The sequence below is a fragment of the Triturus cristatus genome, chromosome 6 (assembly GCF_964204655.1).
Source record: "Triturus cristatus chromosome 6, aTriCri1.1, whole genome shotgun sequence".
Classification (NCBI taxonomy): Eukaryota; Metazoa; Chordata; class Amphibia; order Caudata; family Salamandridae; genus Triturus; species Triturus cristatus.
Genome location: NC_140589.1, coordinates 18,245,633 through 18,271,555, shown reverse-complemented (window position 1 = coordinate 18,271,555; position 25,923 = coordinate 18,245,633). Strand labels below are relative to the sequence as shown.

At 52.4% G+C, this 25,923-nt stretch overlaps 1 protein-coding gene across 3 annotated transcripts in view; it reads right to left on the bottom strand.

Annotated features, from left to right (window-relative positions):
• Positions 1 to 25,923, bottom strand: part of LOC146813651 (phosphofurin acidic cluster sorting protein 2-like) — a 1,059,532-nt gene that overhangs the window by 715,855 nt on the left and 317,754 nt on the right. For all 3 annotated transcript variants that reach the window (XM_085610139.1, XM_085610140.1, XM_085610141.1), the window contains exon 2: positions 24,560 to 24,647. In XM_085610139.1, coding sequence (XP_085466265.1) covers positions 24,560 to 24,647 — 88 coding nt within the window. The remainder of the gene's footprint in view (positions 1 to 24,559; positions 24,648 to 25,923) is intronic.

The following is a 25,923-nucleotide window of genomic DNA, read 5'->3' as shown; positions in this document are numbered from 1 at the left end:
AGGACCAAACCCTTTGGGACTTAGACAGTTCTAGGGTGAGCATCCACGAGAGCATCGGAGTACTCGAGTTACCTCACCCAGGGAAGCCGGGTGCATAGGTGTCTTTTGGTGTCGGTGCAGACTTTCGGGCACTCTCAGAGTGCACCCACCCAGCCCCAATACACTAAAGCCTGTCTGGGAGGTGGTCATACCTCCCTGTGACAGGAAACCTAATGTCCGGCCTTCCTCTGCTCAAGCTCGGCTCAGCAGCAGAAGGGCAGCCTCGTGTCTGTGGCTGGTAGCATCGATTTTGTGATGCCCTGGTTCGAGAAAGCTGGTACCGGTTATACTGGGCTCCGAATATGCTTGCTGGGAGTGCAAGGAGGATGCTGGGAGTGCCAGGAGGATGCTGGGAAAGCAATAAGGACGCTGGGAGTGCCAGGAGGATGCTGGGAGTGCAAGGAGGAAGTTGGGAGAGCAAGGAGAATCCTGGAAGTGCCAGTAGGATGCTGGAAGTGACAAGAGGATGCCAGGAGGAGTGCCAGGAGGATGCTGGGAGTGCCAGGAGGATGCTGGGAAAGCAAGTAAGACGCTGGGAGTGCCAGGAGGATGCTGGGAGTGCAAGGAGAATGCTGGAAGTGCCAAAAGGATGCTGTGAGTGCTAGGAGGAGTGGCAGGAGGATGCCGGGAGTTCAAGGAGAATGCTGGGAGTGCCAGGAGGATGCTGGGGGAGCCAGGAGGATGCTGGGAGTGCATGGAGGATGCTTGGAGGGCATGGAGGAGGCTGGGAGTGCCAGGGGAACGCTGGGAGTGCCAGGATGCTAGGAGTGCCAGGAGGATGATGGGAGAGCCAGAAGGACGCTGGCAGTGCCAGTAGGAGTGCTAGGAGGACGCTGGGAGTGCTAGCAGGACGCTGGGCGCACATGAATGACGCTGGGAGCGCATGAAGGATGCTGGGAGTGTAACGAGGATGCTGGGAGTATCAGGAGGATGCTTGGAGTGCCAGGAGGATGCTGGGAGCGCAAGGGGGAGGCTGTGAGCACCAAGAGGATTCTGGGAGTGCCAGGAGGATGCTGGGAGCGCAAGGGGGAGGCTGTGAGCACCAAGAGGATTCTGGGAGTGCCAGGAGGATTCTGGGAGTGCAAAGAGGACGCTGGGAGTGCAAAGAGGACGCTGGGAGTGCAAAGAGGACGCTGTGAGAGCCAGGAGGAAGCTAGGAGTACTAGGAGGATGCTGGGAGTGCCAGGAGGACGCTGGGAGTGCCAGGAGGACGCTCGGAGTACTAGGAGGATGCTGTGAGTGCCAGGAGGACGATAGGAGTGCATGGAGGACGCTGGGAGTGCAAAGAGGACGCTGGGAGTGCAAAGAGGACGCTGTGAGAGCCAGGAGGAAGCTAGGAGTACTAGGAGGATGCTGGGAGTGCCAGGAGGACGATGGGAGTGCCAGGAGGACGCTCGGAGTACTAGGAGGATGCTGGGAGTGCCAGGAGGACGATAGGAGTGCATGGAGGACGCTGGGAGTGGTAGGAGGACGCTGGGAGTGCCAGGAGGACACTCGGAGTACTAGGAGGATGCTGGGAGTGCCAGGAGGACGATAGGAGTGCATGGAGGACTCTGGGAGTGCCAGGACGCTGAAAGTGCCAGGAGGACGCTGAGAGTGCCAGGAGGACACTGGGAGTGCCAGGAGGACGCTGAGAGAGCATGGAAGACGCTGAGAGTGCCAGGAGACGCTGGGAGTGCCAGGAGGATGCTGGGAGTGTCAAGAGGATGCAGGGAGTGCCAGGAGGATGCTGGAAGTGCCAAGATGATGCTGGGAGTGCCAGGAGGATGCTGGCAGTGCCAGAAGGACGGTGGCAGCGCCAGTAGGAGTGCTAGGAGGATGCTGGGAGTGCCAGAAGGATGCTGGCAGCGCCAGTAGGAGTGCTAGGAGGATGCTGGGAGTGCAAGGAGGACGCTGGGAGTGCACAGAGGGTGCTGGGAGTGTCAGGGGGATGCTGGGAGTGCACAGAGGGTGCTGGGAGTGCCAGGAGGACGCTGGGAGTGCCAGGAGGACGCTGGGAGTGCCAGGAGGACGCTGGGAGTGCTAGGAGGACGCTGGGGGTGCACAGAGGGTGCTGGGAGTGCCAGGAGGACGCTGGGAGTGCTAGGAGGACGCTGGGAGTGCTAGGAGGATGCTGGGAGTGCCAAGAGGATGCTGGGAGTGCCAGGAGGACGCTGGGAGTGCTAGGAGGACGCTGGGAGTGCATGGATGACGCTGGAAGTGCATAGAGGATGCTGGGAGTGCTAGGAGTGCCAGGAGGATACTGGGAGTGCTAGGAGGATGCTGGGAGTGCCAGGAGGACAATAGGAGTGCATGGAGGACGCTGGGAGTGCCAGGAGGACGCTGAGAGTGCCAAGAGGACACTGGGAGTGCCAGGAGGACACTGGGAGTGCCAGGAGGAGTGCTAGGAGGATGCTGGGAGTGCCAGGAGGACGATGGGAGTGCCAGGAGGACGCTGGGAGTGCCAGGAGGACGATGGGAGTGCCAGGAGGGCGCTTGGAGTGCCAGGAGGACGCTGGGAGTGCCAGGAGGATGCTGAAAGTGCCAGGAGGACGCTGGGAGTGCCAAGAGGAGTGCTAGGAGGACACTAGGAGTGCCAGGAGGACGCTGGGAGTGCCAGGAGGATGCTGAGAGTGCCAAGACACTGATAGTGCCAGGAGGACGCTGAGAGTGCCAGGAGGACACTGGGAGTGCCAAGAGGAGTGCTAGGAGGATGCTGGGAGTGCTAGGAAGAGTGCCAGGACAATGCTGGGCGTGCCAGGAGGACACTGGGAGCGCAAGGAGGACGATGGGAGTGCCATTAGGATGCTGAGAGTGCGAGAAGGATACTGGCAGTGCCAGGAGGACCCTGTGAGTGCCCGGAGGATGCTGGGAGTGTCAGGAGGACGATGGGAGTGCAAGGAGGACCCTGGAAGTGCCAAGAGGATGCTGGAAGTGCCAAGAGGATGCTGGGAGTGCTAAAAGGATGCTGGAAGTGCTAGGAGACACTGGGAGTGCTAGGAGGAGTGCCGGAGGATGCTGGGAGTGCCAGGACGACGCTGGGAGCGTATGGAAGACACTGGGAGTGCCAGGATGACGCTGGGAGTGCAAGGAGGATGCTGGGAGTGCCAGGAGGACGCTGGGAGTGCCAGGAGAACGCTGGGAGTGCAAGGAGGATGCTGGAAGTTCCAAGAGGACGCTGGGAGTGCCAGGAGGATGCTGGGAGTGCCAGGAGGACACTGGGAGTGCCAGGAGGACGCTGGAAGTGCCAGGAGAACGCTGGGAGTGCAAGGAGGATGCTGGAAGTTCCAAGAGGACGCTGGGAGTGCCAGGAGAATGCTGGGAGTGCATGGAGGACGCTGGGAGTGCCAGGACGCTAGGAGTGCCAGGAGGATGCTGGGAGTGCCAGAAGGACACTGGGAGTACCAGGAGGAGTGCTAGGAGGATGCTGGGAGTGCCAGGAGGACATTGTGAGTGCTAGGAGGAGTGCCAGGAGGATGCTGGGAGTGCCAGGAGGACGCTGGGAGCGCATGGAAGACGCTGGGAGTGCCAGGAGGACGCTGGGAGTGCCAGGAGGACGCAGGGAGTGCCAGGAGGATGCTGGGAGTGCAAGGAGGGTGCTGGGAGTGCCAGGGGGATGCTGGGAGTGCAAAGAGGATACTGGGAGTGCAAAGAGGATACTGGGAGTCCAAAGAGGACACTGTAAGTGCCAGGAGGACGCTGGGAGTGCATAGAGGATGCTGGGAGTGCTAGGAGTGCATGTTATGTTATGTTATGTTATTTTTCATTTATAAGGCGCACAGATGCCACAGCCAAGCGGCGTCCTGGCGCTACAAAGGACGAGCAACATAACCAACAGATGAACAAGCTAACCAAGATCGCTAGACCTAAGGAAACAAGAATGTTTTCCACGCTTTCCTAAAAGGAAGCAAGTCCGGAATGGACCGAACACTGAACGGCAATGTGTTCCAAAGGCTGGCCGCCAAGACACCAAAAGAGCGTCCGCCCATTCTGGCTTTTTTAAAGCGAGGGATTGTGGCCAAAAATTGACCGGTTGAACGAAGTGTTCTAGCCGGTGTGTAGTAGGAGATAGTCTGAGACAAAATAGGAGGTGAAGCCAGTTTCAGAATTTTAAAAACCAGGCACAGTACTTTAAATTTTATCCTCTGCCTAACGGGCAACCAGTGAAGATCAGAAATGGCGCTCCTAACTGAGCAAAATTTAGGCAGACCTATCAGTATACGAGCAGCCGCGTTTTGTACGCGCTGAAGGCGTGTAAGCTCTGCTTGATTGGTGCCCAATTAGAGTGCACTGGCATAATCCAATCTGGAAAGAATCATGGCCTGCACTATAAGTTGCCTGGTAGAAGCGTCGAAGAATTTAAGAATAGGCCTGAGACTCTGAAGAACGCCGAAACAGGTGCCCGCAACTTTCTTTGTGTGGGGGATGAATGATAGATTGGCGTCAAGCAGAATCCCAAGATTCTTCACCTGGGTGACTGGTATGGGAGTTGGGCCGAGCTCTAAAGGCCACCAGTCGTCTTCCCAAAGATGGATTTCCTTGCCCAGCACTAAGACTTCTGTTTTTGTGGCATTAAGTTGGAGACGATTGTCGGTCATCCAGCTTGCCACCTCTCTAAGAGCTTGTTGAAAATTAGAGGAATTCAGCGTGGTAGACCCATTAAGAGCCACAGCTAATTGGGTATCATCGGCGTAAGATACCATAGTGAGACCCCATTTATTGGCAACTTCCGTCAACGGTCTCACGTACAAATTGAACAGGGTCGGACTAAGTGCCGAACCCTGCGGAACTCCTTGGGAAATAGGGCGGGGAGAAGACTCGTAAGGGGGAGTACAAACCTTAAAGGTACGCTCGGCCAGAAAAGAGCGAAACCAACCCAAAGCAGTGCCGTTAACTCCCGCTTCTCTCAGCCTCTGGAGCAAAATCGGGTGGGAAACCGTGTCAAAGGCGGCACTGAGATCCAGCAGGATCAGTGCCGCCGTCTGACCAGAGTCTAGCATAGTACGAAGATGCTCAACCATAGCCACCAGGGCTGTCTCCGTACTATGGCCTGCTCTAAAGCCATTCTGGGAGGGGTGAAGGATACCTGTATTTAAAAGGTGGCCAGATAGGATGTTATTGACATGAGCCTCAGCGATCTTGGAGACCCATGGAAGCAAAGAGATGGGCCGGTAGTGCTCTGGCTTTGCAGGATCTAATGTAGCCTTTTTCAGTACCGGCATAACCATGGCTTGCTTCCATTTTACAGGTACCGACCCAGTACTGAGAGATAGCTTAATAAGACTGAGAAGAAACGGAAGACACAGCTCTGACAGGTCCCTGAATTGTGCGGGTCTCAGAGGGTCCATTGGAGAGCCCGATTTGACCCTCACCACCAGGGAGTCAAATTCTTCCTGAGAAGGCGCAGGAAGCACCAGTAATGGACTAGAAAAGTCATTCATAGACGTTACAGGATTAAGAGAGGAAGCAGGGGGGGGGAAAGATCTATAGATCGCATCCACTTTTTCAACAAAAAATGACGCTAGTCCATCACAGTGAGCCTGGGAGCCATTCCCCAACGTAACGGCTTTCCTGCTAGTTAAATCTTTAAGAACCTTAAAGATTAACTTAGTTGGATTTGCACTGTTCCTGAATTGTAAGGAATAGAAGGAGGCACGTGCTTTGCAGATGGCTCGATGGTATGCCTTAATACTGGCTCGATAAACCTGCTTGAGAGTAACGTCATATGCCTTACGCCAGGCTCTTTCTGCCCTTTTACAGGCAACCTTAAGGAGCCTGAGAGATTCGTCATACCATGGGCTAGAGTGGCCCGGTCTAGTCTTACTCCAGCCCGCTGGAATTAAGGTGTCAAGAGCCCGGAAAAACCAATTGCAAAAATGGTCATATCCAGAGGTGACATCAATGGGAGGTTCTGGTATGTGTTGTGACAACAGCAGCTGAAAAGCCTCCAGGTTCAACTTCCTCCAAGGACGTTTAAAAATGACAGATGTAGTATTTCTAGGAGGAGAAGCAGCCAAAGTGATCCGAATGTCAATAAGATAATGGTCTGTCCAGATAATTGGTTTCGGTGGCAGTGCTTCCACACAATCCAAATTCGTCAGAAAGGGGTCCAAGGTGTGACCCCCAACATGAGTGGGCCCATGGATCAGCTGATGTAGTCTAAGTGCCTCAAGATCTGTGAGGAAACTACCCACCACCGAGGATAGAGGAGCATCCATATGAATATTAAGATCTCCGATTACACTGAAATTAGCTGATCTAAGGGCTAAGGCAGAGACTACCTCTGGAAGGGCTGACCGAAAGGCGTCGTCGGGACCAGGGGGTCTGTAAATAACCAAGCCCGAAAAAGTAAACTGGGGAGTCAACGAGATAGCGAAGTGGGCACTTTCACAACCCGCAATGCTCACAGCGTTCCATAGACAAGGATAGCACGTTCTTAAGACCGCTGCGATCCCACCACCTCTCGAGTTACGGTGTAAGGTGTGCATAGTGTAATCTGCAGGCAAGGCAAGGTTAATTGCCGCCGTGGCATTATCGTGCAGCCAGGTCTCTGTTAAAAACATTATATCCGGCTTTTCATCCGTGAGCACAGTAAAGACATCTAAATGATGACAGACTAGGGATCTTACGTTTAGGTGAAGTATTTTGAAAGTGGATGAGCGAGGGGGGACGAGAGGGCGAGTAGCAGAGTTACTAACATTGGAAGGGGGCTCTAATGCCCTAACGGGCATGGGCAAAGGAAGTTCAAAACTGCACCCAGGCATTGGTAAGGGCCCGAAAGGGGGTCCAGTGGTCCATGCATACAATCACTCACCCTGTTTCTGAAGCTGCGCAAATTATCAGCCGTAAACATGGTCAACCCCCTGCGCAGCCTGCCGAGCCCTGCCGAGGCGCGGACGAGTGCAGACGAGCAGGACTCTGGCACGACTCCGGCGCAGGGAGGGCGCCCACCACTGCTGCATGGAGGAGGCTGAGAGTGCCAGGAGGATACTGGCAGTGCCAGGAGGCCGATGGGAGTGCCAGGAGGACACTGGGAGCACATGGATGATGCTGGAAGCGCATGAAGGATGCTGGGAGCGCATGGAGGGTGCTGTGAGTGCCAGGAGGACGATGAGAGTGCATGGAGGACGCTGGGAGTGCCAGAATGCCGAGAGTGCCCAGAGGACACTGGGACTGCCAGGAGCACACTAGGAGTGCCAGGAGGATGCTAGGAGTGCCAGGAGGACACTGGATGTGCTAGCAGGAATGCTAGGAGGATGCTGGGAGTGCCAGCAGGACGCCGGGAGTGCCAGGAGGACGCGGGAGCGCATGGATGATGATGGGAGTACCATTAGGACGCTGAGAGTGTGAGAAGGATGCTGGGAGTGCCAGGAGGACCCTGGGAGTGCCAGGAGGACGCTGGGAGAGCAAGAAGAACGCTGGAAGTGCCAAGAGGATGCTGTTAGCGCCAAGAGGATGCTGGGAGTGCCAAGAGGATGCTGGAAGAGCTAGGAGGATGCTGGGAGTGCTAGGAGGACGCTGGGAGTGCTAGGAGGAGTGCCGGAGGATGCTGAGAGTGCCAGGAGGATGCTGGGAGTGCCAGGAGGACGATGGAAGTGTACGGAGGACGTTGGGAGTGCATGGAGGACGTTGGGAGTGCATGGAGGACACTGGGAGTGCCAGAATGCTGAGAGTGCCAGGAGGACGCTGGGAGTACCAGGAGGAGTGCTAGGAGGACGCTAGGAGTGCCAGGAGGACGCTGGAAGTGCTAGCAGGAATGCCAGGAGGATGCTGGGAATGCCAGGAGGACGCCGGGAGTGGCAGGAGGACGCTGGCAGCGCCAGGAGGATGCTGGGAGTGCAAGGAGGACGCTGGGAGTGCCAGGAGGACGCTCGGAGTACCAGGAGGACGCTGGGAGTACCAGGAGGACGATGGAATATGCTACTTACCAGTATGCATCTGTTCTTGGGATGTAAAGCTGCAGAGCCACACACTTAGGATAGTAGATCGCCATCTGGTGTTGGGCTCGGATGCTTGCAGGTTGTTGTCGTCTTCGGAAGAAGTCTTTGGTCACGAGATAGGTGACTCCTCCCTTGGACTACAGTGCGCATGGGCATCAACTCCATCCTCAGATTGTTTTTCGCCATGATGGGAAATGATGGAGTTTGTAGAAAAGAGAGAGATGTCCATGTGTAATGTTTAAGTAAGACGCTGCTGGAACAGATACAGGTCCCGGGGAGGTGGGTGGGCGTGTGTGGCTCTGCAGCTCTACATGCCAAGAACAGATGCATACTGGTAAGTAGCATATTCCGTTCGAAGCATATGAGCTGCAGATCACGCACTTAGGATAGACTATATAGCAGTGTCTCCCCTAGCGGTGGTCACCTGTATCGGTTGCAGCAGTTTGGAATAAAGTTTTAAGGACAGCCTGACCCACAGAAGCTTGTTGCTTTGCTTGCACGTCAACACAATAGTGTTTAGTGAAGGTGTGTGTTGTAGACCATGTGGCTGCCTTACAAATATCTTCTAAGGGAATGTTTCCTAAGAATGCCATGGAAGCCCCTATTTTGCGTGTGGTATGCGCTCTAGGGGGAACTGTCAGTGTGCGTTTAGCCTTGTGGTAGCATATTTGGATACATTTAACTATCCACCTAGCTATCCCAGATTTGGAAATGGGGCTGCCTTTATGTGGTGGAGAGAACGCAACAAACAATTGTTTTGTTTTGCGCAATGATTTGGTTCTGTCAATGTAGTAAAGAAGGGCTCTTTTAACGTCTAAGGTATGAAGAGCTCTTTCAGCTACCGAGTCCGGATTTGGGAAGAACACTGGTAGCTCTACTGATTGGTTAAGATGGAACGGAGATATGACTTTTGAAAGGAATTTGGGATTTGCTCTGTGAGAAGTTGGCCTGATGTATGATGTCACTAGTTCTAGTGTACACCTTATATCAGTCCAAACAACCCTTTTGGTGATTGGTTGTAAAGTCAATCTTATAGACCAGCTATCCTAGTGGTAGCATGGACAAGAGCAGTCTTAGGCTAAACTCTGAATGGCATGTGAAGCCAGCTGTTATACCATTTGTAACCCCTTGAATACCAAATGAAAGGACACCACAACAGATATATATATAAAATAAAGTGTATTTATTCTAGTCAAACCCTCAGCACTCTTTATGAGATTTGAGGTAAGTACAACACAGTCTTATTCAAGCATATATTAAGTCACACAGGTAAGTAACACAGTTAGGCCCTAGGGGCCACGCAAACCATATACTAAGTAAGTGATATAAGGACCACTGTCACGGAAATAGGATAGGCCTAGGCCTAGGGAATCGCTGGGGCTACACTACTCTACCAAAGGTTAGGAAGTGGGAGGCTCACGGGATTCAGGTGCAGAGTGGAAACACTCACGCGTAATGCGTATAATCGATAGAAATAGTACAGTTTAGAATAAATAAGATTTAGGACACTTCTGGAGTAGCTAGGAAGTCGAGACGGGAAAACTAGACACTAGGATAGTCAATACCCTGATGAACACCGGAGTACCCAAGTTACCTAGCCCACGGGCTGCGGGTGCATAGGCGTGAAGTGGCGTCAGGTTTCGTCGTCGACTCCTATGGATGCCTGAAGGAAAGATGCTGACAGGCAGTCAGTGAAGAGTGTCCGGTGGATCCCAAGGCTGGGATCAAGAAGGAAGGATACCTGCAAGCAGAAGGGACAGAGTCTGGGTCACTAGCCAGTGACCACGTGGAACCAGGAAGGAACCAGGCGATGTCAAGAGTTTGCAGGTGAAGAGGTGAAGCTTGTCGCAGCAGCCTCGGGTACCAGGAGACGTCGAGGACGACCAGGACCAGGAGGCGAGCTGTCCCACGAAGGCTCTTGCTGTCGGCGGCATCGAAGTCGAACTAGGACTCACCAAGCCTTGGCAAGCGGAACCCACGAAGAATAGAGGACTTGCTTCTGGTGCAGACCAGGAAGGTCTGGGGTGCTTCTCTTTCACAGAGGAGCAGGAACCAGTCTGGGGGAGCCAAACCAGCAGTGGAAAGTTGAAGGTGTGTCGTCACAGAGGTTACTAGCCAACGGGCAAGTAACCGGACAGACGCGGCAAGCAGGAAAATGCAGAAGGGCCCCACGCAGGACTCGTGGAGTGTGGGGGGCTGATCTTCGGTGCAGATGGTGCTTGGGGTTGGGGCTTCTCAATCCCCGGTGCACAACTTCGAGGGTGCCTCAGAAGCTGCGCTGGAAGATACTCGCCACTTTTCCCAGGTAGCCGGTCCCACGTCTCTCGTCGCCTCCACGGATCTCATCTCGGCTGTGGATGTGGATCAGGGTCGGAGAAGTCTGGAAGTCAAGGCTCTGGTCAGGCTCTGCAGTCGGTCCCTCGTAGAACTTCATCAAAGCAAAGGGTAAGTCTCTTGATGGTGCCTGTTTGCAAAGGGTGGCCACTCCTTGGCCACAAGGGAGATTCTTCAGTCTTCTTCTTTCGTCGAATGTCGAAGGTCCAGAGTTTCTGTTCAAGTTGCAGGCTCAGGATAATCTAATCTAGCAGGGCCCAACTAGCTACTAATATACTGGGCTAGCGGGCTGGGCTACCTGCAAGGTCCCTCCTATGGGTGGGACCAGGATGGGGAGTGGCTACACCCCCTTTCCTTTGTCCAGTTTCGCGCCAGAGCTGGGGCTGGAGTGCCCCGGCACTGGTTTGAACTGGACTATGCATGGAGCACCTTGTGTGCCCCAGGCATGTCTCATTCCTTTCAGCCCTCTCTGCCCCAATACACTAAAGTCTGTCTGGGGAGGTGCTAGCACCTCCCCAAGCAGGAAACCTATTGTCCAGGCCTCCCTGGCTGGGAGGGCTCCCAGCTGCAAGAGGTCAGACTCTTGTCTGTGGCAGCAGCATCCATTCTGTGATGCTGAGGCTTTGGTCAGAGTTAAACAGCAAAGTAGGATTTTAACATGTCTCTCCCTCTAGAAGGGGGGAATAATATCCTCATCACCAGAAATGGTATGGGGGTATTATTCCAAAGTGTTAGACACCTTACACGACATGTTTTGATAAAGCCAAACCATAGTTACCATAACTGTTTAAGATTATAAGGCACTTTAAGGGTATATGGTAGGCTATATCATAGAACAGCTATAAGGACATGGTTCCGAAAGCTGCAGACAGGCTCAGCTCATGCTAGAGCACCATCTCACATGTTACCAAGCACTCTGCCTCCAGGATTGTTAAGGCCTGCCATAGGAGTGGCTGATAGGTACACATGTGTCTATTTTAAGGGTAGATATAGGTATACTATATCTAAGCAAGGGGTGATTACATGATCTTGCCCCAGCTGAGTGATCAGCCAGCTGTGTCTGATTGGAAGGCCAGGCCAGGGGTGGCATAATACATGCTGCAGCCCCTGGGAGGCCTAGGGTACACCTATGCCCTGGGTACCTAGGGTACACTGTACATGGTCCAATAAGGTGATCCTTACCAATTGTGTATGTACCTAGGGTACATGGAGTCCATTTTAAAGAGAGAGCAGACAGCCTGAGACCCTGAATGGCAGGATCTCAGGCCAACTAAGTCGAAGAAACAGCTAGACACTAGGCAAAAAGTTGGGGGTAACCATAGTCAGATATCCACCTTCCTACACAACCCCCCCCAAACGAAAGGAGATAAGGCTGTCCTTGACGAGGTAAGCCTATATTGCCTAAGTGGCCATATAAGGAAGAACCAGCACTGGCATGGTTACACCCTGTCTCATGGTCCACTAAGCAATCCCTCATCCTAAAGGTATCATAGGGTATCCCCCATAGGGAATCTCTACCTAGGGTGTGTCTTTGCAAAGTAAAAGGCTGGTGTTGAGATGTAGTACTGAAGTGAGTGTCCTCAAAGTGAGGCCTCAGCTTCCTCCAATCATCCTCCACCATGGATGCCTTTCTTTCTTTAACTGAGTTGCACTGTGCTCTCAGGGTCAGCCTCTGGCTACCTAAAGCTGGAGGCTGGATCCCTTTTGTGGGCTTACTGGAGGGACAGATCAGGTTTGGGGCCCTAAGGTCCCAGGTTTGCCTGTGCCCAACAGAATCCCTCTGGGGGAGGTCCCTAACTACCTGTAAAGGAGATCCCTCAGGACTGTTTTTAACCATCACCTGGCTAGGGCTGCTAGCCATGCAATCCTCATTCTTTTGATGGGGGGGTTATTGTGGACAGGGGCCCTCTTGGGGTCCACTGGCCTCCCTGACCTCTACAGCCCTGGGCTGACTGAGGCAGGGTAGAGAGAGGCAGGCTACCTGCACCAGACTGGATCCCACCTTGGAAGGGGCCACTGACATCAGAGGCTCTGCCAGGCCAGGCCTGGCTACCTCTGGGGCAGTTCCTTCACAAGGGGTGAGGTCAGATCCCTGAGGAGGCTGACCTTTTCCTAATGTCTGGGGAGAGGGAGACTTTTCTTCCTCCCCACTACTCTCTGTTTGTGTGGAGTGATCCATAGTTTCAGGCTTCACTACACCTATGTCAGTCTGAGTATAGGCTGAGACCATTACAGCCTTGCCAACCTTTCCAGGGAGGCACTCAGTTTGGGTTTGAGCTGTGACTGTCACAGCTCTGCCAATCTCTACAGGGAAGTCTGTCTTTGCCTGGGCTGTGGCTACCACTGCCCTTACAACCTTTTCAGGGAGGAAATCTACTTGGACAGGGGTTGTGGCTGACACAACCCCACTACCCTTTTGTGAAAGGCCTACCATTTTAGAATGGGTGTCTTGTTCAACTCCAGCCCAGGCTGAGAGTTCTAAGTCATTCCCCAGTAAGCAGTCCACAGGCAAGGTTGGAGACACTGCCACCCTTTTAGGGCCAGTGACACCTCCCCAGCTGAGACATACCTCTGCCATGGGATGACTGTTCTGTCTGCCATCAATGTTAGTTACCTGGTATGAGAAACCAGGCAAAAGCTGCTCAGAGGGAACTAGCCTATGGGCCACCATAGTGATGCTAGCGCCAGTGTCTCTGTAGGCCTCAGCTTTTCTACCATTGATGTAGGGCTCCTGTCTGTACCTACCCAAAGTGTTGGGACAGGCAGTGAAGTTGGCAAACCCCATGCCACCATCACAGACAAGAGTAGCTGCTGTAGGGGAATTGGCTAAGCAAGGGTCCCCCTGTGTTCCCCAAGAAAACCCAACCAAATTTTTGGGGGGCACTCCCACCACCTGGGGGATTACTGCTGACAGTAATAGGTGGTGTTACAGGAGTAATTGGAGGAACAGTTTTGTTTTTAGCCTTTGGGCAACTGCTGTCAGTTTTCCAATGCCCAGGAGTTTTACACTCATGGCAGTAAGGCTTTTTAACTGTGGTAGAGGAGGGAGCTTGGGACCCACCACCCTGTGTGGAGTTTTGGGGCCCTGAGGAAGATTTCTCTTTTGTTTTATCCCCACCCTTCTCTTGAGGCTTGGTGGTATCTTTCTTTTGGTCACAACCCTGCCTGATTTTTAGGCCTAATCCTGGTCCTGACCCATTTATCTGCCCTCTTTCCCAATTCTTGGGGAGAGGTCAAATCTGAGTCTACCAGGTGTTGATGGAGAAGCTGGTTTTGACAATTATTAAGGATCTGCTCCCTCATAATCAAGTTGTACAATCCTGTATAGTCCTGCACCTTGCTGCCAGTTAACCAACCTTCCAAAGCCTTAGTGGCACAATCCACAAAATCAGACCAGTCCTGTGTCTGTGTCTTCTGGGTGTCTCTGAACAACAACCTATATTGCTCAGTGGTTAAGCCAAACCCATCTATCAGAGCACTCTTCAGGACTTTGTAATTGTCTGCATCCTCATCACTGACTGTGAGGAGCTTGTCTCTACCTTTGTCAGAAAAGGAGAGCCACAAGATAGCTGCCCACTGACTCTGGGGTACCTGCTGTACTTTGCAGGCCCTCTCCAAAGCAGTCATCCACTTGTGGATGTCATCCCCATTCTTGTATGGGGGGACTATCTTGCTTAGGTTTCTATGGTCATAAGACCTATCCCTATCTCTAGGAATGTTGCTGCCACCAGTGGGTTCTGACCCACTCAATTGTTGCTCTCTGGCCAGAGCAAGCTTCTCTTTGGCAAGGGCAAGTTCTTCCCTTTCAATCCTCAGATTGGCTTCCCTCATTCTGGCCTGATGCTCTCTCCTCTGGGGGGAAGTCATCCCCCTGTGGGATGAAGCATTGGAGCTTCTTGAGTGATAGGAGTGGAGAGAGTCCCCTGAGAGAGATCTACCCCTTCTATCTCTCTTTTTAAGATGACTTGGGGGCCTGTAAGGGAAGCTCCCATGCAAGCTTAAGTTAGCCTGACTAAGTCTTCTGACTGGGGTCTTGCTACCTCCCTCTTCCTCTGAGGTCTCTTCTGGCTCATCTGTATCAGTTAAGTCAGGGGTCTCTTCTGTGGAGGGGAGGCCCTTATCTACAGCTATGGCACCATACTTGGCAGCTCTTTCAGCATCATAGGCCTCCAGAAGCTCCACTAGCTGTCTAAGGGTAGGGTTGGAACCCTGTTTTAATCTCCTGGAGGTACACAGTTGTCTCATCTCCTGGAAAGTGAATGCATCATATCTAGAGGGAATCTGTCTAGGATTCTCCTCTCCTGAGGGAGTATCAGTGTGATCTCCATTCAGGGACATGAGTCTAGTGGAGAAGTGTGGCTCAATGGTTAGAGCGGCAGACCCTGATGCAGAGGTCTAGCCCGGGACCAGGGTTCAATTCCCCGCCTCGGCGGGTCTTGGGCTCAAAAATTCCATGGACCTGATAATTCTCGCCTCGGTGCCATTCCAATCATGGAGTCCCACTCTGCAACTCTGGGCAATAGCTTGCTTAATCTCCACAACGGCCCCCACAACGCTAAGGATGCCTGGCCTCCACCTTGGGGGTGCCCAGGAGTGGACGCCTCACAGGGAAAGCCAGGATGGGTTCCACAGCGGTATTCGTACAAGCGCCTTGAGACCCTTGCGGGTGAGTAGTGCGCTATACAAGTATCAATTTACATTTAGTGAGGGTGTGGTGTGTGCACCTACCTACACTAGTTGTATCTACTAACCCTCTCTAGTAGTTGTAGTCAGGGTGTGCTAGGCCCTTCAACCTACAACAACTAAGTCCAGTAGGACTTAAGTATTTATAAGCTATGTTATATGTACCTAAACAATATCTGTGTGATCTTTCAATTTAGTATCTCAAGATTACAATGGTATTACAACAGCAAGCTCAGATCCCAACCGCTGCTCACCAATGTGAGAAGTTGGCCTGATGTATGATGTCACTAGTTCTAGTGTACACCTTATATCAGTCCAAACAACCCTTATGGTGATTGGTTGTAAAGTCAACCTTATAGACCAGCTATCCTAGTGGTAGCACGGACAAGAGCAGTCTTAGGCTAAACTCTGAATGGCATGTGAAGCCAGCTGTTATACCATTTGTAACCCCTTGAATACCAAATGAAAGGACACCACAACAGATATATATATAAAATAAAGTGTATTTATTCTAGTCAAACCCTCAGCACTCTTTATGAGATTCGAGGTAAGTACAACACAGTCTTATTCAAGCATATATTAAGTCACACAGGTAAGTAACACAGTTAGGCCCTAGGGGCCACGCAAACCATATACTAAGTAAGTGGTATAAGGACCACTGTCACGGAAATAGGATAGGCCTAGGCCTAGGGAATCGCTGGGACTACACTACTCTACCAAAGGATAGGAAGTGGGAGGCCCACGGGATTCAGGTGCAGAGTGGAAACACTGACGCGTAATGCGTATAATCGATAGAAATAGTACAGCTTAGAATTAATAAGATTTAGGACACTTCTGGAGTAGCTAGGAAGTCGAGACGGGAAAACTAGACACTAGGATAGTCAATACCCTGATGAGCACCGGAGTACCCAAGTTACCTAGCCCACGGGCTGCGGGTGCATAGGTGTGAAGTTGCGTCGGGTTTCGTCGTCGACTCCTATGGATGCCTGAAGGAAAGATGCTGACAGGCAGTCAGTGAAGAGTGTCCGGTGGATCCCAAGGCTGGGATCAAGAAGGAAGGATACCTGCAAGCAGAAGGGACAGAGTCTGGGTCACTAGCCAGTGACCACGTGGAACCAGGAAGGAACCAGGCGATGTCGAGAGTTTGCAGGTGAAGAGGTGAAGCTTGTCGCAGCAGCCACGGGTACCAGGAGACGTCGAGGACGACCAGGACCAGGAGGCGAGCTGTCCCACGAAGGCTCTTGCTGTCGGCGGCGTCGAAGTCGAACTAGGACTCACCAAGCTTTGGCAAGCGGAACCCACGAAGAATAGAGGACTTGCTTCTGGTGCAGACCAGGAAGGTCTGGGGTGCTTCTCTTTCACAGAGGAGCAGGAGCCAGTCTGGGGGAGCCAAACCAGCAGTGGAAAGTTGAAGGTGTGTCGTCACAGAGGTTACTAGCCAACGGGCAAGTAACCGGACAGACGCGGCAAGCAGGAAAATGCAGAAGGGCCCCACGCAGGACTCGTGGAGTGTGGGGGGCCGATCTTCGGTGCAGATGGTGCTTGGGGTTGGGGCTTCTCAATCCCCGGTGCACAACTTCGAGGGTGCCTCAGAAGCTGCGCTGGAAGATACTCGCCACTTTTCCCAGGTAGCCGGTTCCACGTCTCTCGTCGCCTCCACGGATCTCAGCTCGGCTGTGGATGTGGATCAGGGTCGGAGAAGTCTGGAAGTCAAGGCTCTGGTCAGGCTCTGCAGTCGGTCCCTCGTAGAACTTCATCAAAGCAAAGGGTAAGTCTCTTGATGGTGCCTGTTTGCACAGGGTGGCCACTCCTTGGCCACAAGGGAGATTCTTCAGTCTTCTTCTTTCGTCGAATGTCGAAGGTCCAGAGTTTCTGTTCAAGTTGCAGGTTCAGGATAATCTAATCTAGCAGGGCCCAACTAGCTACTAATATACTGGGCTAGTGGGCTGGGCTACCTGCAAGGTCCCTCCTATGGGTGGGACCAGGAAGGGGAGTGGCTACACCCTCTTTCCTTTGTCCAGTTTCGCGCCAGAGCTGGGGCTGGAGTGCCCCAGCACCGGTTTGAACTGGACTATGCATGGAGCACCTTGTGTGCCCCAGGCATGTCTCATTCCTTTCAGCCCTCCCTGCCCCAATACACTAAAGTCTGTCCGGGGAGGTGCTAGCACCTCCCCAAGCAGGAGACCTATTGTCCAGGCCTCCCTGGCTGGGAGGGCTCCCAGCTGCAGGAGGTCAGACTCGTGTCTGTGGCAGCAGCATCCATTCTGTGATGCTGAGGCTTTGGTCAGAGTTAAACAGCAAAGTAGGATTTTAACATGTCTCTCCCTCTAGAAGGGAGGAATAATATCCTCATCACCAGAAATGGTATGGGGGTATTATTCCAAAGTGTTAGACACCTTACACGACATGTTTTGATAAAGCCAAACCATAGTTACCATAACCGTTTAAGATTATAAGGCACTTTAAGAGTATATGGTAGGCTATATCATAGAACAGCTATAAGGACATGGTTCCGAAAGCTGCAGACAGGCTCAGCTCATGCTAGAGCACCATCTCACATGTTACCAAGCACTCTGACTCCAGGATTGTTAAGGCCTGCCGTAGGAGTGGCTGATAGGTACACATGTGTCTATTTTAAGGGTAGATATAGGTATACTATATCTAAGCAAGGGGTGATTACACGACCTTGCCCCAGCTGAGTGATCAGCCAGTTGTGTCTGATTGGAAGGCCAGGCCAGGGGTGGCATAATACATGCTGCAGCCCCTAGGAGGCCTAGGGTACACCTATGCCCTGGGTACCTAGGGTACACTGTACAGGGTCCAATAAGGTGATCCTTACCAATTGTGTATGTACCTAGGGTACATGGAGTCCATTTTAAAGAGAGAGCAGACAGCCTGAGACCCTGAATGGCAGGATCTCAGACCAACTAAGTCGAAAAACCAGCTAGACACTAGGCAAAAAGTTGGGGGTAACCATAGTCAGATATCCACCTTCCTACATGCTCTAAGAACCACTTTGTTGCGGTGTAATTGTAAGAATGGTTCTTGTATGGTTAAAGCCTGGATTTCACTTACCCTTCTGAGGGATGTGATAGCTATAAGGAAAGCCACTTTCCATGTGAGGAATTGTAGTTCGCATTTCTGCAGAGGTTCAAATGGGGGTCCCATGAGCCTTGTAAGAACGATGTTTAGATTCCACCCTGGAGAGGGTGGTAATCTGGGAGGAATAATCCTTTTAAGGCCTTCCATGAAGGCTTTGATTGCAGGTACTCTAAATAGTGACAAATGTTGTCGATTTTGTAAGTAGGCTGCTAATGCTGCTAGGTGGAGACGTATGGTTGAGTATGCCAGGTTACATCTTTGCAAGTGCAATAAGTAGAAAATGATGTTTTGGATGGATGCATCCAACGGGTTTATATGATTGTTAGTACAGTAAATGGCAAATCTTTTCCATTTTGCAGCATAGCAGGCTCTAGTGGTAGGTCGTCTGGCCTCCTTTATAATATTCATGCAGTCTGGTGGCAGGTTTAGGTAACCGAACTCTAGGACTTCAGGAGCCAGATCGCTAGATTCAGTTGACCTGGATCTGGGTGTCTGATTTCTCCATGGTTCTGGGTTAATAAGGACGGGGAGAGGTGCAGTTTTTGGTGTGGAACTAGCGAGAGTTCCAGTAGTGTTGGGAACCATGGCTGGCGTGCCCATGTACGAGCCACTAGGATCAGTTTGAGAGACTGTTGCCTGAGCTTGCGTACCACTAATGGAATGAGTGGGAGAGGCGGAAAAGCGTACGCAAATCTGCCTGACCAGTTCATCCATATCGCATTGCCCTTCGACTCCGGGTGGGGAAATCTGGCGGCGAAGGTTGGGCATTTTGCGTTTTCGTGTGTGGCAAACAGGTCTATGTCTGGTTGGCCCCATTGTTGGAAAAAGGGCAATAGGACTTGCGGGTGTAATTCCCATTCGTGGATCTGTTGATTTTGTCGACTCAAGAGATCGGCAATTTGATTGTGAACCCCTGGAAGGTGTTCTGCTAGCAGGTATATGTTCTGGGGAATGGCCCATCTCCAAATGTTCTGCGCGAGCTGTGATAGCTGGAGAGAATGTGTGCCTCCTTGTTTTTGTATATAATACACGGCTGTCATGTTGTCCGTCCGGATGAGGACAGTTTTGTTCTGGAGATGTAATTGGAATGATTTTAGTGCTAGGAATACTGCCAGTAGCTCCAGGTAATTGATATGGAGCACTTTCTGTTGAGTGGTCCATTTGCCCTGAGTGGTGTGTCCGAGCAGATGGGCTCCCCATCCTGTGAGAGATGCGTCGGTTGTCAGCACTATTTCTGGAAGAGGCTCTAGGAACGGCCGCTCTTTGGACAGGTTTATTACGTTCCACCATTTTAGAGAGCGATGTGAGCGGCTGTCCACCAACACCAGATCTGTAAGTTGTCCGTGAGCCTGGTTCCACTGACGTGCTAGACATTCTTGCAAGGGACGCATTTGAAGTCTTGCATAAGGCACAATGAAGATGCATGACGCCATCATCCCTATGAGTTGCATGAACCCTCTTGCTGGAAGAGAGTGTTGGGCTTGAAATTTTGCGATTAGAGCTTGTATATTGGCTATCCTGGCTGGGCTGGGATATGCGAGGGCTTTGGAGGTGTTTATGGTGGCTCCCAGATACTGATGTATGTGAGAGGGTTTGAGATGAGATTTGGGATAGTTTATTGTGAATACCAAGTTGTGTAACAGTTGGATAGTTTGGTGAGTGTGTAGAACACATTTGTTGAATGACTTGGCTTTTATTAGCCAGTCGTCTAGATACGGGAAGACGTGAATCTGTTGTCTTCTGAGATGTGCAGCTACTACTGCTAGACATTTGGTGAATACTCTGGGCGCAGTTGTTACTCCGAATGGAAGGACTGTATACTGATAGTGTTGTCCGTCCACCACAAACCTTAGGTACTTCCTGTGAGCAGGATGTATGGGAATGTGGAAATAGGCGTCCTTGAGATCTAGTGTGGCAAGGAAATCGCCTTGTTGTAGTAGTGGGAGCACTTGTTGAAGAGTGATCATATGGAAATGATCTGAGTTTATGTAGAGATTTAGGGGTCTGAGGTCGAGTATTGGTCTTAGAGTCCCGTCCTTTTGGGGAATTAGGAAGTATAGAGAGTATACCCCTGTATTTTGATGTTATAAGGAAACCTCTTGTTTGAGGAGCGTAAGATGTTCTGATGACATGGAACGCTGCTTGGGTGGTATGTGTGGGGGGATAGTGGTGAGTTCCAGGCAGTAACCATACTGGATAATTTGTCTTACCCACTTGTCTGTTGTGATGGAGTTCCAGACAGGTAGGAACTGTTTGAGTCTTCCCACGACTGGAGTGGAATAGTCTGGGGGGAGAGGAGGAAAGTCACTGTTTTGTGGCAGGAGAGGTACGAGTGTTGGCATTTCCTCGGCCGCATCCCTTGTTGTTGTTTCCTCTATATCCTCCTCTAAAATATCCTCTATTGGGGGATGTTTGTGTAGAGGGTTTGAACGTAGAGGAGGTGTCTGCTCCGATATTCTTGGAGGCTCCTCTGTAGAAGGAGCGTCGAAAGGAGCCACGTGGTTGTGGAGACTGTAATGCTCCCATGGACTTAGCGGTCTCGGTGTCTTTTCTCATCTTTTCAAGTGCAGTGTCAACTGCTGGCCCAAATAGTTGTTCTTGGTTAAATGGTTGACTAAGTATGGTAGTTTGTACCTCTGGCTTAAAGCCTGAAATGCGTAGCCAGGCATGGCGTCTAAGGAGCCCGCTTGTGTTTATTGCTCTAGAGGCGGTGTCTGCTGTGTCAAGCGCACATTTAATTGACGCATTCGAAATAAGTTTACCTTCCTGAATAAGGTCATTTGCCTGGGTCTTATATTGGTCTGGTAGATGTTGTAGCAGATTCTCTAGCTGGTCGTAGTGAGCCCAATCATAGCGTGCTAGTAGGGCCTGAGTGTTGGCAATACGCCAATGGTTAGCGGCTTGTGCTGCTACTCGTTTGCCAGAGCCTTCTAACAGTTTGGATTCTTTGTTGGGGGTGGTGTATCTCCTGTGGTTTGTGAGAATCCAGAGGGAGCTGTCCTTTGATGTAACAAGGATCTTCTGGGGCAGGTCTATATTTTTTTTCGATTCTTGGGTTAAGCACCCTGGCACGGACGGGGTCTTTAAATACCTCTGTGGTGTGTTTTATGACCCCTTTAATCATAGGTAAAATCTGGGCAGACTTTTGTGACTGTTCGAAAGTGTCTAGTAAGAAGTCTTCCTCGGTTGTGTCAGAGTGCATGGTGACGCCATGGTAAAGTGCCGCCCTATTTAATAATTGTCCAAACCCCAGGTGGTCATCTTGAGGTGATGGTTTGGAGGGATATGGTGTAGGGTCAGGCATATCTGGTAGAGGGTATGCCCAATCATCCAATGGTACGGCATCTGGATCTGTGAACGGTTCATTAGGATCATTAGGATCACCCCCTATACCTAGGTCATCATCATCATCCTGTGGAGGTGGTGTATGTGATGGAGAGGTGAGAGGTAAGGGTAGTGTAGGCAGAGGGGGTGGGGTAGAAGGTCGTATAGGAGAGGAAGGAATAATAGGTGATGTTGCAGAGTCCTTTTTGTTGATAGGAACTGGGGCAGGTGTTGTGTCCAGTTTTCGTTTCTTACATGGCACCGTGGTGACATGTCCAGTTTTTGGATTAATATATATCTTTTTCTGTAATGGATCTGGATGGAAAAGTTCTTGTTCTTGGGGACCAGTCTTTGGCGCCGATTTTTTCGGTTCCGATCGAGGTTTTGGTTGATCGGTGGAGTTTTTGGCTTTAGGAGGTGTGTTAGAGTCCTTAGCCGGTAGTTTAGGTGCCGATGAAGGTTTCGGTGCCGACGTTGAGTCTTTTGGCTTGGGAACTTTCGGTGCCGGTTTATCTATGGGCCTCGATGTTTTCGGTGCCGAGAGGTCATGTGTCTTCGGTGCCGAAGGTGCCGGTGGAACAATGACATGCGGCTTGCTCGGGCCCGAGTTACCGGAAGGCTTATGTTTCTTCGGAGCCGAGCCCGGAGGCGAGGCTTCTGAAGGATGTTTTCGGTCTCAACTGAGGCCAGCAGGCGAAGTCTTGACCAATGCCTTAGGTTTTGGAGGGGTTGGGGCAGGGGCAGTAGTACTCACGCGTTGCCCAGGAGTAATGGGGTCGTCTGAGTCGTCTGCCTCAGAGATGATTTGGAGATCCTCGGAATCTTCTTCCGGGACATCTGGACCCTCGTCAAAGATGTTTTCTGGTTCCGGAGCTGGTCTCTGTTGCATGATGTGGCGTCGAGCCCTTCGATCTCGAATGGTCTTTTTGGATCGAAATGCTGCGCAGGCTGGACAGCTGGACTCGTCGTGTTCCGGTGATAGGCACAGGTTACAGACCTTGTGGTGGTCACTGTGCGGAAATTTTGCTCCACACTGGCAGCATTTTTTGAACGGCGTCCTTTCCATGAGCCGTAGGCCTTACGGCGTGGATAGGTCCAGCAGCCCGCGTCGACGTCCGGAATCAAGTCGATGAAATCGATGTCGAATGAAGGTGCTTCGGTATCGTTGTAGGAGTTTCTGCGCTTCGAAAAGCTTGTAAAGAGAGGTTTTCAGCCAGAGTGGAAAAGTTACATACGAACCCAATGGCGGAAAAAAACAATCTGAGGATGGAGTCCAAGGGAGGAGTCACCTATCTCGTGACCAAAGACTTCTTCCGAAGACAACAACAACCTGCAAGCATCCGAGCCCAACACCAGATGGCGATCTACTATCCTAAGTGTGTGATCTGCAGCTCAAATGCCTCGAACAAGAGTGCATGGAGGACGCTGGGAGTGCCAGGACGCTAAGAGTGCCAGGAGGACGCTGAGAGTGCCAGGAGGACACTGGGAGTACCAGGAGGAGTGCTAGGAGGATGCTGGGAGTGCCAGGAGGACATTGTGAGTGCTAGGAGGAGTGCCAGGAGGATGCTGGGAGTGCCAGGAGGACGCTGGGAGCGCATGGAAGACGCTGAGAGTGCCAGGAGACGCTGGGAGTGCCAGGAGGATGCTGGGAGTGTCAAGAGGATGCAGGGAGTGCCAGGAGGATGCTGGATTTGCCAAGAGGATGCTGGGAGTGCCAGGAGGATGCTGGCAGTGCCAGAAGGACGGTGGCAGCGCCAGTAGGAGTGCTAGGAGGATGCTGGGACTGCCAGAAGGATGCTGGCGGCGCCAGTAGGAGTGCTAGGAGGATGCTGGGAGTGCAATGAGGACGCTGGGAGTGCCAAGAGGATGCTGGGAGTGTCAGGGGGATGCTGGGAGTGCACAGAGGATGCTGGGAGTGCCAGGAGGACGCTGGGAGTGCCAGGAGGACGCTGGGAGTGCTAGGAGGACGCTGGGGGTGCTGGGAGGACGCTGGGGGTGCTAGAAGGATGCTGGGAGTGCCTGGAGGACGCTGGGAGTGCTAGGAGGAGTGCCAGGAGGACGATGGGAGTGCATGGAGGATGTTGGGAGTGCCAGGAGGACGCTGGAAGTGCTAGGAGGATGCTGGGAGTGCCAGGAGAACGTGGGGAGTACCCGGAGGATGATGGGAGCGCATGGAAGACGCTGGGAGTGCAAGGATGACGCTGGAAGTGCCAGGAGGAGTGCCAGGAGGGAGCGGGGAGTCCCAGGAGGACGCTGGGAGTGCATGGAGGATTCTGGGAGTGCAAGGAGGACGCTAGGAGTGCCAGGGGGATGCTGGAAGTGCCTGGAGGACGCTGGGAGTTCCAGGAGGACGCTGGGAGTGCCAGGAGGAGTGGTAGGAGGATGCTGGGAATTCCAGTGGGATGCTAGGAGTGCATGGAGGGTGCTGGAGGTGCCAGGACGCTGCAGGGAGTGCTAGGGGGATGCTGGGAGTGCCAGGAGGTTGCTAGGATTGCCAGGAGGAGTGCCAGGAGGATGCTGGGAGTGCCAGGAGGAGTGCTAGGAGTGCCAGGAGGAGTGCTAGGAGTGCCAGCAGGATGCTGGGAGTGCCAGGAGAATGTTGGGAGTGCCAGGAGGAGTGCTAGGAAGACGCTAGGAGTGCCAGCAGGATGCTGGGAGTGCCAGGAGAATGTTGGGAGTGCCAGGAGGAGTGCTAGGAAGACGCTAGGAGTGCCAGCAGGATGCTGGGAGTGCCAGGAGGACGCTAGGAGTGCCATCAGGATGCTGGGGTTGCCAGCCTTGCTCTGATGCCCAGGTGAGGGTGGGCCGGGTTTGCACTCACACTGCTGATGTGTCTCAGAGGAGGATTCACCTCACAAGCACACAAGTGTCCAGCAGGAGGCGCTACTGTGGCCTGTAAAGGGGTGCATGGCTTCTGCTGGGTCACCCTATCGACTGGGTTTAGACTAAGGACAGTTCTGCTGGGTCTGTGGTGACATCCCCGGGGGGGAGACTGCATATCTGATGGGGTCTCGTATTAGAGATCTATGAAAATGTAGCGCCTAGAGACCGACTGAGGGGAAATACTTGTGCGTTAAATGAATGCAAACAACATGACATCCTGTAGAGCAAACAATGGACTTTTACCACTTTAAAATGGTTTGTTTAGCTTCTTTTACCTGAAGTTTCACCGCAATGACAACAGAATTCAGCTCTCTGTCGAGTTCTTTCAGCACGGTGAGTTTCTTCAGCGTCAAACTGCAGAGCCTGGAGGAGACACAAAGCAGGGAGGTTTTAGCAAGGAGCTATGTACAACTGCAGAGCCTGGATGAGACACAAAGCAAGGAGGCCTTAGCGAGGCGCTATGTACAACTGCAAAGCCTGGAGGAGGCACAAAGCAAGGCGCTATGTACAACTGCAGAGCCTGGAGGAGACACAAAGCAAGGAGGCCTTAGCGAGGCGCTATGTACAACTGCAGAGCCTGGAGGAGACACAAAGCAAGGAGGCCTTAGCAGTGCTCTGTGTACAACTGCAGAGCCTGAAGGAGGCACAAAGCAAGGAGGCCTTAGCGAGGCGTTATGTACAACTGCAGAGCCTGGAGGAGGCACAAAGCAAGGAGGCCTTAGAGAGGCGCTATGTACAACTGCAGAGCCTGGAGGAGACACAAAGCAAGGAGGCCTTAGCGAGGCGCTATGTACAACTGCAGAGCCTGAAGGAGGCACAAAGCAAGGAGGCCTTAGCAGTGCTCTCTGTACAACTGCAGAGCCTGAAGGAGGCACAAAGCAAGGAGGCCTTAGCGAGGCGTTATGTACAACTGCAGAGCCTGAAGGAGGCACAAAGCAAGGAGGCCTTAGCGAGGCGTTATGTACAACTGCAGAGCCTGGATGAGACACAAAGCAAGGAGGCCTTAGCGAGGCGTTATGTACAACTGCGGAGCCTGAAGGAGACACAAAGCAAGGAGGCCTTAGCGAGGCGTTATGTACAACTGCAGAGCCTGAAGGAGGCACAAAGCAAGGAGGCCTTAGCAGTGCTCTGTGTACAACTGCAGAGCCTGAAGGAGGCACAAAGCAAGGAGGCCTTAGCGAGGCGTTATGTACAACTGCAGAGCCTGAAGGAGACACAAAGCAAGGAGGCCTTAGCGAGGCGTTATGTACAACTGCAGAGCCTGAAGGAGGCACAAAGCAAGGAGGCCTTAGCGAGGCGTTATGTACAACTGCAGAGCCTGGATGAGACACAAAGCAAGGAGGCCTTAGCGAGGCGTTATGTACAACTGCGGAGCCTGGAAAAGACACAAAGCAAGGAGGACTTAGCAGTGCTCTGTGTACAACAGCAGAGCCTGGAGGAGACACAAAGCAAGGAGGTCTTAGCGAGGCGTTATGTACAACTGCAAAGCCTGGAGGAGACACAAAGCAAGGAGGCCTTAGCGAGGCGTTATGTACAACTGCAGAGCCTGGAGGAGACACAAAGCAAGGAGGCCTTAGCAGTGCTCTGTGTACAACAGCAGAGCCTGGAGGAGACACAAAGCAAGGAGGTCTTAGCGAGG